This window comes from Microtus pennsylvanicus, chromosome 7 (genome assembly GCF_037038515.1).
Source record: "Microtus pennsylvanicus isolate mMicPen1 chromosome 7, mMicPen1.hap1, whole genome shotgun sequence".
Lineage (NCBI taxonomy): Eukaryota > Metazoa > Chordata > Mammalia > Rodentia > Cricetidae > Microtus > Microtus pennsylvanicus.
Window position 1 is genome coordinate 8,038,764 of NC_134585.1, and position 13,317 is coordinate 8,052,080.

General features: G+C 47.2%; 1 protein-coding gene across 3 annotated transcripts; it reads right to left on the reverse strand.

The window, feature by feature from the left end:
- Positions 1 to 1,225: 1,225 nt before the first annotated feature.
- On the reverse strand, positions 1,226 to 12,390 carry U2af1 (U2 small nuclear RNA auxiliary factor 1). Of its 3 annotated transcripts, XM_075979790.1 has the most exons (9): positions 12,260 to 12,360; positions 8,988 to 9,075; positions 6,651 to 6,717; positions 5,817 to 5,883; positions 3,056 to 3,105; positions 2,875 to 2,973; positions 2,434 to 2,567; positions 2,263 to 2,355; positions 1,226 to 1,513 (listed from the first exon to the last, which is right to left on the reverse strand). In XM_075979790.1, the coding sequence occupies exons 5-9, from the start codon at positions 3,083 to 3,085 to the stop codon at positions 1,369 to 1,371; spliced, it is 501 nt and encodes a 166-aa protein (XP_075835905.1). In that variant the 5' UTR covers positions 3,086 to 3,105; positions 5,817 to 5,883; positions 6,651 to 6,717; positions 8,988 to 9,075; positions 12,260 to 12,360; the 3' UTR covers positions 1,226 to 1,368. The 3 variants fall into 3 exon arrangements, with proteins under 3 accessions (XP_075835905.1, XP_075835903.1, XP_075835904.1); XM_075979788.1 differs by lacking the exon at positions 6,651 to 6,717 and having other exon boundaries at positions 12,260 to 12,390; XM_075979789.1 differs by lacking the exon at positions 5,817 to 5,883 and having other exon boundaries at positions 12,260 to 12,390.
- Between the last annotated feature and the right edge of the window lie 927 nt (positions 12,391 to 13,317).

A 13,317-nucleotide genomic window follows, 5' to 3' on the forward strand; every position in this document is an offset into this window, starting at 1 on the left:
AAGGGTGGTTCTCCCTCCCCTCAGGGATCACTGATTGTGTATTTTGTTTGTGGTTTTTGTTTTAGACAGGATTTCTCTGTGTAGTCCTGGCTGTTCTGGATCTCACTATGTAGACCAGGCTGGCTTCAAACTTAGAGATTTGTCTGCCTCTGCCTCCTGAGAAAGAAATGTAACTACCCCTTTGCTTGGCTATATTTTGTGGAGTTTTTTTTTTTTGCTTTTTTGAGATCTCATGAAGCCTAACTACCTCTGGGTAACTGGAATTACCTGTGCCTCACCTGGTTTATTCATTTGTATCTCAGTAAATCCATTGATCCTTTTTTTTTATTTTTAAATCAAGCAGTTTTTGTTTTGGAGACAGGGTTTCTCTGTAGCTTTGGAGCCTGTCCTGGAACTAGCTCTTGTTCAGGCTGGCCTTGAACTCACAAAGATCCGCCTGCCTCTTGAGTGCTGGGATTAAAGGCCAGATGCAGCTTGTGGTGCAGATCTAGCCTTGGGACTCATGGCAGGAAGCTTGCAGACCAGCCAGCCTGGAGTGCAGAGAAACAAGGAGACCCCGATTCAGCAAGGCGGGCCAGAAAAGACCCTGCTTCAGAAAGGTGGAACCAACTCCTGAAAGTTGTCCTTGAACCTCCACGTGTGCCATAGTATGTACACCCAACACAGGTGGTGTGGGCCCATGGTCTGTATTCTGCCAATTATATTTAAAGCTTGAAGAACAACTCCTGGTCATGAAGACACTATAGCAGCTTTCCTAACGAAGAAGCTACCCTTGCCTGCTGTGATTCTATGCTCTCAGACTTGTTTATAACCAGTGATATGAACCTCCCTCAAGGACATGGGACTAGTACTTTTAGAAAAGAAATTGCAGGGGCTGGAGAGATGGCTCAGCAATTGAAAGCACTGGCTGCTCTTCTAGGACTGGGGTTCAACTCCCAGCATCCACATGACAGTTCACAATTTCACACAAAAATAAATTTAAATGAATCATTTAAAAAGAAATTGCAGGGGGCTGGAGAGATGGCTCAGCGGTTAAGAGCATTGCCTGCTCTTTCAAAGGTCCTGAGTTCAATTCCCAGCAACCACATGGTGGCTCACAACCATCTGTAATGAGGTCTGGTGCCCTCTTCTGGCCTGTAGGCATACACGTAGAAAGAATATTGTATACATAATAAATATTTTTTTAAAAAAAATTGCAGAGAGACTTTACAAGAAGTCACACCAATACTGTATAATCACTACAAATTTTATTCAGAAACCCATCTTTGTTTTTTTTTGTTGTTTTTTAAAAAAAAAAATCCCATTATGAACTGGCTTCTCAACCAACTACAACACTGTCTAGCAGACACACGGTAAAAACAGCTCGGCTCAGAATCGCCCAGATCTCTCACGGTCTCTTGACCGCCTCCTGTCACGCTCTCGTCCTCCACCACCTCCACCTCCTCCGCCGCCACCGCGCCCACGGTCTCTGGATCGAGATCGCCTTTCTCGGGATCTGGACCTGGATCTATGCCTGGATCAAGGACAAGAAAATGGCATCAAAGCATAGCACTGACAGCCCTACCTGCAAAGTGATGAACTGAGAGATGAGGCCAGTAGCTTCCAAGCCTCAAGTGCGGGACACACCCCAATTAGATACTATCTTTAGGAAGGATGCATCCCCAAACTAAATGTGTGTGCTATGTTCAGTATCCTGTAACTTAGAACCAACTGAAATGCTGTGGGAAAGAGGCACAGAACAGACGCAGGCTGTGCAGTGACGCCTGGAAGCACACCCAGAAGACACCCACACTGACTTGCTGTGCACACACAACCCTTCCTTCTCCAACCTGACCCACTCCTTAGGAATGGCTAGACAGAGTCCATTAGGTTGAGTTTTAGAGAAAAAGAGTTGCTTCTTGCTGACAATCAAAGCAATCTCAAATTTCTACTTCGTGAACTATGTGTAACAGGAGAGGGAGAGAACTATCTAGAATCAGTGACCTCGACTCATCCTGACCCTTTCTTTGTGACACAGGGCCAGGAACAAGAGTACAGTGCCCACCTGTCAGCAATACAGCAAGATGGACCAATATATGGAAAACCACACAACCTGCACCATCAAAAATCCCTGCAGACACGTGCAGCTCTGGAACACAAGTCCTCCCCTATACAGCAGGGGGCGAGCTTCTCCCAACCATTTTGTATTTGCACCAGTCCCAGGCCTGGTTTTGTTTTGGCAATGGGGAGCCTCCCACTTCACCATGCACCCAGAGGACTCACTTCTTGCGTCGGCGTCCATACAGCTCCCGTCGTAGCTCTCTTGAGATCGGCTTCAGATGCATGAAGTTGCAAAAGCCCCCTCTTGTGCACTCTCTGTGGGTCAGATCCAGACATGTTAGGCTGCGCCCACGCTGACTAAGCTCCACCCACCAGAGTTGTACTTATGCTTACCCCATTTCATACTGGCGGCAGCAGGCTTCCCTGAAGTCGGTCACTGGAGACAGCTCTGCATGGATTGGCTGCCCATTAAACCAGCGGTTATTCAAGTCGATCACAGCTTTCTCTGCATCCTCCTCACGTCGAAACTGAAAAGCAAAAAAAGGGCTTTGCCACTCTACTCCTGTGTTGCTAATGTTTAATTCTCCACCCCACTATTGTTACACACTCACTGAGCAAAACACTTATGGGCTGATGCAGTAAAACTTTGCCAATCCTCCTCATGATAGCCTAAGATTGCACCAAGTGTTGCCTACCTTTTCAAACCCAACCCATGAAGAGCAAATATCAGACTGTTCCCACAGGGAGTCAGTTCAGAAGAAGACACAAAGTACACAGACTAAGCCGTGCCAGCCCAAGCAGCTTCAACTCTAGACATTACCCACTGGTCTGTACCTTGACATACACGTTCCCCACCAGGTGGTCTCCTAGGTTGTCACACACATTCATCTCCTCAACCTCTCCGTACTTTTCTTCCATCTCGGTGAAGACTTCCTGAGGAGGAACATGGGTTGAGGAGCACTGTGCACAGCCCCATCTCTCGTGGCTGCCCTCCCACCTGTGCCCAAGTGCTTACCTCGAAGAACTCATCATAGTGCTCCTGCATCTCCACGTCGCTCACAGCACCTGCAGTAAAGACAGCCAGCTGGTGAGAGCCCTGTGGCCTTGCTGTCCTCAAGCTCAACTGCTACAGTGACTGTCTAGAGGACGCCAGGCCAGAGAGCTGCATGCTACAGGAGCACCGAACTGCTTGTGATATGGAGTTGTTGAGATCTTAAAATGCCCACCATAGCCTCAGTCCTGGCTACCAAAACCACAGCCAGCTTTAGGAGGTGCCAAAGGGTCACACAAAGTCCAAGGAAAAAGGTGACTCTTGGATTCAGACCTTTTAAAATAAAAATGCTTTCCTTAAGACTGGAGGCCAGATAAACACACTGATTTCCCCTTTATTAGGTGAAAATGACAGCTGAAACCAGGTGAGTGAGCAAGAGCTCATGTGCCTTTACACACTGGCAACCACTGAATACCACACACTTCTTTCTGATGTGACTGAAACCCAAGCCACCAGCTTTCAGCATTTTGGATGTCTCTCTATACACAGTTAGACCTTGTTGAAGGTGTTCCCCACCTCTGCGCCAAGTTTACCCTCCATAAGCCATGCAGTAAGTGAAGTCATGGCTGGTCACGAGCACTTGTGCCCAGTCGGTCTAACCCAACCATCATTCTCTCAACCTCACAGAACTGGTTATCAATAAAGTCATGTTCCAAACACTTGAGCGAGAAGGTGGGAAGGTTCTGGCAGGGTTTGGGGGCCGAGATGTCCAGCTTGGGTCGTCAATAAACACCTTCTGTGAGCCATATTCCTGGAGGAGCTTACAGGTAACTTGCCTCTTCTGGCACCACACCGAGGGCACCTGGCTCTGGTGTCTGAAACTAAGGCCTAGCCTAGGCTCTGGTTCTGACAACTTCAGCTCTCTTTCTAACCCATCTGGGGTTGTTTTAGTTATTTTGAATTTCGAGGAAATGATTTGGCCTGAAAACCCAAATTTTATTGAAATGTGACAGGAGCCTACCCCATATATGGTACCTGACCAAGCCTTCAGGGATGCCCCATCCTGCCTGAAAAGGAACAGGTCACAGGCAACAGCAAATGGCCGAGAAGCCTGCTCCATAGGCAGATGACAGCAGCTAATATCAAGGCCTTCTGGATCAGGAAATCCGGAAAGGAAAACACCCCCAATTTGGTGATGGTTTAAAACTGACGACTACTTTACTCTGTTCCATTTCCCATCAGTCATAACGACCCCAAAAGCCCGAAACTAGCACACCAAGACAACTGATCAGACAGAACAGCAGTGGGGTCCATATATTTTAAATACTACAACTTAGAAAATTACTTTTCTTAAAGAAATACTATTCTTAAAACTGAGATTTATATTCAACTTTAATCTGTGTACCTGAAATGTATTTTTCTACAAATGTCAAGGTGGTAATCTGCTCTAAAATTAAGCGTTAGTTTCATTTACTTTCCACAACCTGGACTCCAGGACTGGAAGATTTAATAAGAGCTGAAAATTCAGTTTACAATATACCCCAGACATACTGTACATTGCAAATAGAGACAGAAAACACAACATCCTGTCATTAAGCAGAGTCCCCAGTTGAACCAGCAGGCAAAGAACAATCACTGTTACCAACCACGGTTTCCATTTGCTATACCCCAGGGCAGGGATGAGAACAAACGTTACTTAATAAAGCCACACATAAACACCTCCCTCCTCCTATGCAGACCTTCCTTCTAAAATAAAATGAGACCACGTATTTAAACCAAGGATTGCCAGGTGAATGCTGTCTCAATGTAGAGAGTGCTCTATTGTCAGGTCAGGGTTGGCCATCACAAACACCCAGCACCTTAGCAGGGAAAACACGAAAAGCCCGACTCACAGACACGTGCACCAGAGGCCTCCCAGCCTGGCCAGTTCCAGCAGGTGATGGCCTGGGACCATTTATTACCCAGGGTAAGCCAACCAACAGATGGAGCTTGCGGTCAGATGTGTTGGATTTAGCTGTGGCCATCCAAGGGGAGTCTACCTTGGGTTTGGACACGAATGCATCCCAGTGTTCCACTGGAGAACAGTTATAACTTAAATACAGTAATTTGCAGCACTCAAATCTGCAATGTTGACTGGTACCAGTTTAAGCTGTTGCCCCATGAAGTACCCTTCATTACCAAATGTAGCACACTACCTCCTGAGGCTGGAGGTGCTACCTATACAAAGTGTGTGGTTGGACCCTGAGCATCTTTTCAGGGAATGCTCATCTGGTCAGCACACCTGCGGGAGGTGCAGCGGGAATATTTGGGTCAGTGTGAGCTGCAGACCCTCACCCGGGAAACACTCAGAACAAGGCCCTCATGTAAGAACATGACCTCTGACGTGCAGAGTTTATGGAAACGAGGCTATTAAGAGATAAAAATCTGAACATTTCTAAGCAATTTGCACTCAAGTTCCAGAAAGTGAGAGCCATTCAGATGCCACTGCTCTTCACAGGGAAGAGCAGACCTCGAACTCAATCCCAGTGCATCCCAGGGTGACGGTCCAAATGCGGAGGGAGCAAAGAGCAGCAAGTCCCAACTACTTCAAGGGTGCCCTTGCCAGTCCTGTCATCCTCTGACTAAGGGACAGGAGGTCAGCTCTCCAGGAGGTCAGTGGGGACAACAGCTCCTGTCACTTCTAGGAAGGCGGTTGTTGACACTAGCACAGCAGACCGGGTGGAGTGGACACTGAGCTCTGACACGCAAGCCCAGGGGACCAGGGAAGGAACTTGTATGAACTTACAGCGCAAACCGTCAGCAGACTGGGAAGAGTTTTGAGGGTTACGGTAAATGTTCAAGAGGGCAATGGTCTGAAATACAAAACGCAACAACTTTATATTATGGAAATTAAATGTACACACTTAACCGGTTGCCTGTGATGATCGCTTCAGTTGAGTCGGCGCTGAAAAGAGAGCAGGTTATTTCTCTAGAGCAGAGGTGTCCCCTTAGTTGGTGGCTGTCTTGAACTACACTAACACTGCAGTGCTGGGAGATCTCATGAGATGCTAATATCGCACTTCTGCCCACAGCGGACTCTCCACTGCCAAGTGCCAGCCAAGCAAGGATAGCACCGGCTCTTAGCTGACAGAGACTAAGAGGAAAAGTGCTCGCACCTGCGACGAACCAAGCGCTGTACCAGAAAAATACAATAATCTCATGTCATGAAATCTCCACTTCCTAGAGGAAAAATTATAATGATGAAATAAAACCCACACTTACTGGGCAACTTACCTTAATATTCCTACATTTTAACTTTACAGAAAGAACTTAAGGAAGGCCAGGGTTCAGTCACTGTAAAGCCGCAATCGGCTACCCGGGTTAAAACCCGCTTCCTGTGGGCGGACACTCTCGTGACAAATGTTAGTCGACAGGAGAGGCCGGCCAGTGACTTTCCCTAGAAGCGCCTCCTGAGCGCGGCCCCTGTCAAGTTCTGGCTGTGTGCCACGCGGTTCCAGCACCGTGTCCTGTTTGCAACAGCTCTATGTCAGCAGCTCAGAGCCAGCGTTATGTCTCAATTAAGAGTGGGCTCTTGAACACCATCGTTTTTAAAAAAAATTTCTCCAACTGTGGGACTTACAGTGTGAGCCGTCAGCCGTCTGTGCACTGTTTTGGGGATTACGATAGATGTTTTGAATCAAGATGGTCTGCGGGGAAAAAAAAAATAAAAAGGGGAATTCTACTGGCTGCTGTGCATATATCAGACAATTGCAAAGAGACAGTTTGTTTGCAAACGGTTAACGTTTGTTTGCTGTTTTTCTCACAAGTCAGACACTTGTGTCTTGTGCCAAGAACACCAAAACCATCATATTATGAAAACAGAGTTTGAGCAGTGACTTGGGTCAAGTCAGCCAGCAACCAAGAAGGAACTGTATCTGTTGTTTTGAGTGGTCCCCGTTACCAATGATAAAGTGCTTTAATACAAGATAAGAGAACACTAACACTTTCTTGTACTTCAAAGCCAGCACACACGAACATATTGAAAAGTCACATGATAATCATATTCCCCACACAGAATCTCTCTTAAACAAACGCATACTTCAACTGTATGCAGTACTCAAGCTCTGGTCTCTTAGCAAAACAGCCACGCCAGTTGTCTTGGATACCTGACTCTTATTTAGACTTTCTTGGTGGGTCTCTGTTTACATAATACAATAGTTAAAACATTTGCTCTTTTGCGATCCTTCTTTTAAGGAAAAAATCCTTTTAGCCCTTGTGCTTTAAACTGGATCAGGCAGACTTGAAACCTTACACTGTACCGTTCTTCTTAAAATCAAGTTGTCTGAAAAAACAAACCATGTTTAAGTTAGTAAGCTAATATAGTACATCAATCTCACGTCCACATGACTACGAGCTTACAAAGAAACCCACCCTGAATCACACTACAATTATGCTAGCCAAGAGACTGTGTGTGTGACACTAGAGCACAGCCTCTCAACAATGTGCTAGAAAGAAAGCAGTTCTTCTGCCCATGCTCAAAGGGTGTAGGGCGAGGAATAGTGTTTGGGACACATTTGCTGCTGGAACCCACCTGGGAGGAAGGCTGAACACCAGACCACACACCCTGAGCCACTGAGCTAAAACAATTCTCTACTACCCTGGTCCCTGCAGGTCTCCCCACTACTGAGGCATACAAAGGCTGTCCCCTGTAGGAAAGCAATGCAAAGACGAGCTACAGTGACCTCTGACTTGTCAACCAAACCCAAAGGAGGTGATTATTGTAATGCTGAGCTCATTACACTGTATGGGGCTCCATCCTCCCTGCTTTGTTCTAGGACAGTGCTCAGGCCACAGGAGGCAACTGTGGGACAGTAAAGGCCCAGAGGGCTGAGAACAGTCTCTCTGCCTACCACTTCACACGCCTCACAAACATAATAAAGGCATGCACATTTAGCAGCCAATAACCATTGGTCAGGTGGGAAGAGTTTGTTACTAGTCAAATACCACACTCATAACACAGTTTAAAGGAGGTACTTTGATAGTATGAAAATTCACAAAAAAGGGTCACTTTGAGGGTCATTAGAGGACAGGTGCCTTCTACACTAAGCATAGTGATAACTGGGGAGTTAAACTATTGAACCCTCCCCTCTAAAAACATATAATGATGTGGCTTTCCTGGGGACTTATGTTCTAAACCAAGATCCATTTCTTCTATCTCCTAGTATTAACTGGTCTATTTCTTAAACTCCCACAACAACAACAACAAAACCCCCAAAAACAGAGTATGTAAGAAGGGCAAAGTATGTTAAAAAAAAAAAAATGTGTGCTCAAGAAGAGACACATCCAAGGCTTAGAGGGCTGCTGCAAGTAGACCTGGGCTGGAGAATGAACTCCACAGCCCAATCAGACAGATGCAGCAAGACCTTCCAATCTCTGCCCTCTTAATTCATTAGCCAGTCTCTGCTGAGACCAGATTGCCTTCCCTGCAACTCCCTGCCCCACCAAACCAAATGTGGGACTGAGGCTAACCTAGACAGACCTAAGTCTTAGATGACAAGCACCTCTCAGTGAGCCAACCAGACCTGCTTGGGGCAATTTATACTCATCTTTATCATTACAATTCTAAGATCATGATGCCTGCAGAAACTGTGTCAAAGTGTGGACCTTTCTGAGGATCTAGAGCAGGCTGGGTCCGCAGACAAACACCCATGCCTCATACTCGCCCAGTGGTTCATCACTACTACATCATCTGAAGGGAGAGCAGGGCAGTGAGCCCTTTAAGGAGCTCCTCTAAGGGTAAGAACAACAGGACTTCCTACTGAGGTGTGGTGGGTCCATCACCCTCTGTTACAAATACAAAAGAAAACTGGAGGGAAAAAGGACTTACTAAGTGTGTAGAAACATTAATCAACATTGAAAGCACAAGAACTTTTGATAATTTATGTGGGGGGAAAAAAAAGCCCAACAACACACAAACCTGGCTAAAGGTCGGTTTATTGTGCAACCGAGAACATCTGTCTCCATGACGACATGCTCCGATTTTGAAATAAAATGAACAGTTGACTCTGTAAGGGAATAAGAACAAGAACTGATTATTTTGGGGAAGAAATGGTGAAAATACCATTAACAGGATCTTATTTCCCAGCTACTTTTCTTCCAATCACAGAAGTTTGGCAGCTGGCTGGCTGCTTCCTTTTACAGGTAGTATGTTAGAGGCTGTAATCATCTCCCTACAGAATGCTCTAATTCTAACCTGCTCCATTACTCTAAGCCCCTCTCCTTTTAATATCTTCTTTGCTTTTCTTTTTTGAAGATCGCCCCACTCTCTGGTCCTGGATGTCATCTACAGAATAAGGACAATACCAATTAGGGACTGTTTCAAGAACGGAGTGAGATATGTATTCTCATTCACAGGCTTAATTAAGTGCCGTCATTATCTAAAGAAAACAGAAAGCAAAATCCAGGTTTTCTCCAAATTCATGTTTGGGGAGGCAATTTCTTTGGAGACCTCATTGCAAACATGCTATTTGGAGAGCACATGTCTGCACAAAGTCTCTTTAGCACTGCTTAGATACTCCATGGAAGCACAACCAACCAAAGCCACCAAGGGCTGGGTGCAAGTCTGTGATGTGAACTTTCATTCGATGCAGCTTCCCTATTCGGAATGCTGCCCCATAGAGACTTTTACAAGAGCCACATGCTTAGGTCTCAACTTCAGTGAAATTTGGGACCACAAAGACCAGTTATCCTCCTGTTATAACCAGACAGCAACAATACATCAGAGTCTGAGTTTACCAGAGGATGACTGTGAGGGACCTCCTTACACAACCTAACCTGATTAGACAGTATCTTTTTAGAAAAATCAACTGAGGGGCTGGAAAGATGTCTCAGCAGCTAAGAGTACAGGCTGTTCTTCCAGAGGACCTGGGTTCAATTCCTAGCACCCACACGGCAGCTTACAACTGTCTCCAACTCCAGTTCCAAGGGAACTGGCACAGAGACTACGCATAGGTAAAACACCAATTCACATTAAAAAAAAAGCATTGAAAAACAAAAAAGAAAATCAACTGAAAATAAAGACCTTTTAAGGTCGGGGGAGTGGTGGTGCATGTCTTTAACACCAACACCTGGGAGGCAGAGGCAGGCCACCTCTGAGTTTGAGGCCAGAATGGTCTAGAAATTGAGTTCTAAGATAGCCAGGGCTACAGAGAAACCCTGACTTGGTGGAGTGTGTGGGTAGAGTACAAGGGTGATCTCTACCAGACAAGTTGAATCTAGAAAAATATATCACAGCTAAACACTTAATTAGAAAAGTCTCACATTTTACTTCTTAAAAACAAAAATTAGCAGGGCAGTGGTGGTGCACGTCTTTAATCCCAGCACTCGGGAGGCAGATCTTTGTGAGTTTGAGACCAGTCTGGTCTACAAGAGCTAGTTCCAGGACAGGCTCCAAAACTACAGAGAAATCCTGTCTTGAAAAACCAACCAACCAAACAAACAAACAAAAAACCCCAAAACTAACAGGCACACAAGTCCCTATTACAGACGACTTTCTGCTGAAATAACAGAACCTAGGTTAAAAATAAAAAATCTGAATGATACCCCCTCACTACAGACATGAACACAGGGCCAGAACTACTACTATGGCCCTTCAGGCATTTTTGAAAGGATGCCTCTCTTGTGTCAGAACTGGCACACATTTCACTGCATTCCAACCCATCTTCTCGGCGACCTCAGAATTTAGAAATCACACTTGTCACAGTACTTATTTCCTGTGTATATTCTTGTATCGAGACAGGGTCTCTATGTAGTTCCAGCCGGCCCGTAACTTGCTGTACAGACCACACTGACCTGAAACTCAGAGATCTGCTTTCCTCTGCCTCTGGAGTGCTCTGGAACTAAAGGCACACACCACCACACCTGGCTTTGAATGTCTGTTTTAAAGTACTTTAAAAGTTTTATTTTTAATTATATGTGGCTGGGTGGTTTTAATCCCAGCACTCAGGAGGTAGAGGCCAAAGCAGGCAGATCTGAGTCCAAGGCCAGCCTGGTCTATAGAGTGAGTTCCAGGACTGTCAGAGCTAGGAAAAGAAACCGTGTCTCAAAAAGACCAAGAAGTCTGTGTGGGGCTGGATGTGCACACCTACTACATGTAGGGGCCTGTAGTGGCCAGACCATGAAGCTCCCCAGATCTGGAGTTACAGGTGGTTGCGAGACATCATGAAATGGATTTGGGAAACCAAACTCCTGGCCACTGAGTCATCTCTCCGTCCCTTTAATATATTGCAGTCATTCTTAACACATACAGACTTCCTCCATGACTTCCTGAGAACCTAAATTTTATCCCAGCTGATACTCTTAACTCTGGCCTGGACCTGACACCTAATAAAATGCCTCTACAGTGACTACCGATTTGGGCAGGAGACTTTTAGGTACATTCCCTTTTGCACACACAGCAGACTATCTTGTATAAAGGTGCCTGATTGGACAGCCGGGAAAGGAGAACATTTTCAACAGTGAGATGTGGCACCAAAAACGTTATCTACTAACAAACACAGAGGCTTCCCAGCACAGATATCTGTATAAACCTCGTATGAGATTCAGGAACACCAAGATAGTGACTACTTACGCCGGGCAGGTTACGCCAGACACTTAATCTTTAGGTTTTGAAAATAAGAATTATCCTTCAAAGCGTCTGAAGACGTTTCCTTCTGTCTAAACTTCAGCCAGCACACTGGAAATAGGTATGCGCCACGGTGGCATACAAATACTAGCGGAATTATTGTGATGTTTTTTTTTCTTACCCCACGCAAACCTTAACTTAAAAAGAAAAGCCAGCCCGCCAACGCTTCGGCAGGCAGGTTTACTCGGTCGATTCCGCTCCCAACGATTAGTTCCAGAGACTGAGTTCTAGAGAGGACACTGCCGCCGCACTTCCGACACGACACTCAAAGCCCAAAGTTGCAAGAAACGCGTTAACTCGCCGCAGAAGCCAGGGCGGCAGTGGGAGCGCGGCGTGGGGCAGAGTCCCGAGTGGAAACCGGCGCGGAGCCCCATGAAGCCCGAGGCCCGGCCCGAGCAGCCCGCCAGGTCCCGCCGCCCGGCCCACGAGGCAGCGGCGCCCGGACGCGCGAGGCCGCCAGGGCCTCTCGGCCCGCCACGCCTGGGCGCCGCCATCGCTTGCCTCGGCCGGCACCCGCTGGCCCACCGCCGCCCCGGCCCAAGCCCCGGTAGGCCTCCCCTACTCACTTGTCTTTCTCGGTGCCGAAGATGGAGGCCAAGTATTCCGCCATTTTCCAGCGGACGCCTCCGACACGGCAGCCGACGCCGCCGACTCTCCCGACGTCCTCGGAAGACGTCACCGGACGCGACGACTCTCTCCACGCCCGTCGTAGCGGCTCCGTCCAATTGGAAGAGGCGTTGCCTGCGTGGGGGAGGGACGAAGAACTCACGGAAACTCCGCCCCCGGCCCTGGCGCCTGCGCACTCCCTGCCGCCCGGGCGGGTCCCGCGCTCTGCCTGCTACCTGGGCTGTGAACTGCTGCTCCGCGCGTGCTCAGCGCCGCGGTTTCCCGCTCCCGCCGCTGGGACCGCGCCTTCTCCCTTTGCTGACTCTCTTACCCCGGGCGTCGCAGTGGTGCGGCTCTAGACAAGGGCCCCTATCCGGCCTCCTGGACGGATTTAAACCTATAGCATGCCCATAGTCACCAACTCACCTTCAAGTTACCACATTTCCATTTCTAATCCTGTTATCTCGAGTTGAGACCCAGGCCGTGGGATCATCTCGGTTGGATGACTTTGCCTGCTTTCTTTGCCTCCCATGTGCTGGAATTAAAGGCGTGCACCACCACCGACTGGCTGTAGAGCCTCTTCCACCCGAGGATGAACCGTGGAAGAGGGAAGGGTGCTGGGTTTTGGGAAACTGAGGTTTATACAGGCTCTCATCAATTAACCTGGTTATCGGAACCAGAATGATGACCAAATTTGTTCATCTTCCCACCCGTCCATTCACCCCTCACTAATCCACCCAACTATCTACCCATGTCTCACTTATTAATCCACTTCTCCGTGCCACATCTGTTTATCTCTTATTTGGAGACATTATGAGAACAAATCCTGTGACAGATACTTAAGATACAGGCTGCTGTGATGTTTGTCTTATTGTGCGTGCTTTGTTTTTCTCCACGAGATGATCTTGTATAAGCAGCAGGTTACGTGGCTACTACGTATAGCTACTGATGACCTTGAACTTCTGAGCTTTCTGAACCTTTACTTCTTGAATGTTAGGGTTGCAGGTGGGCACTACCA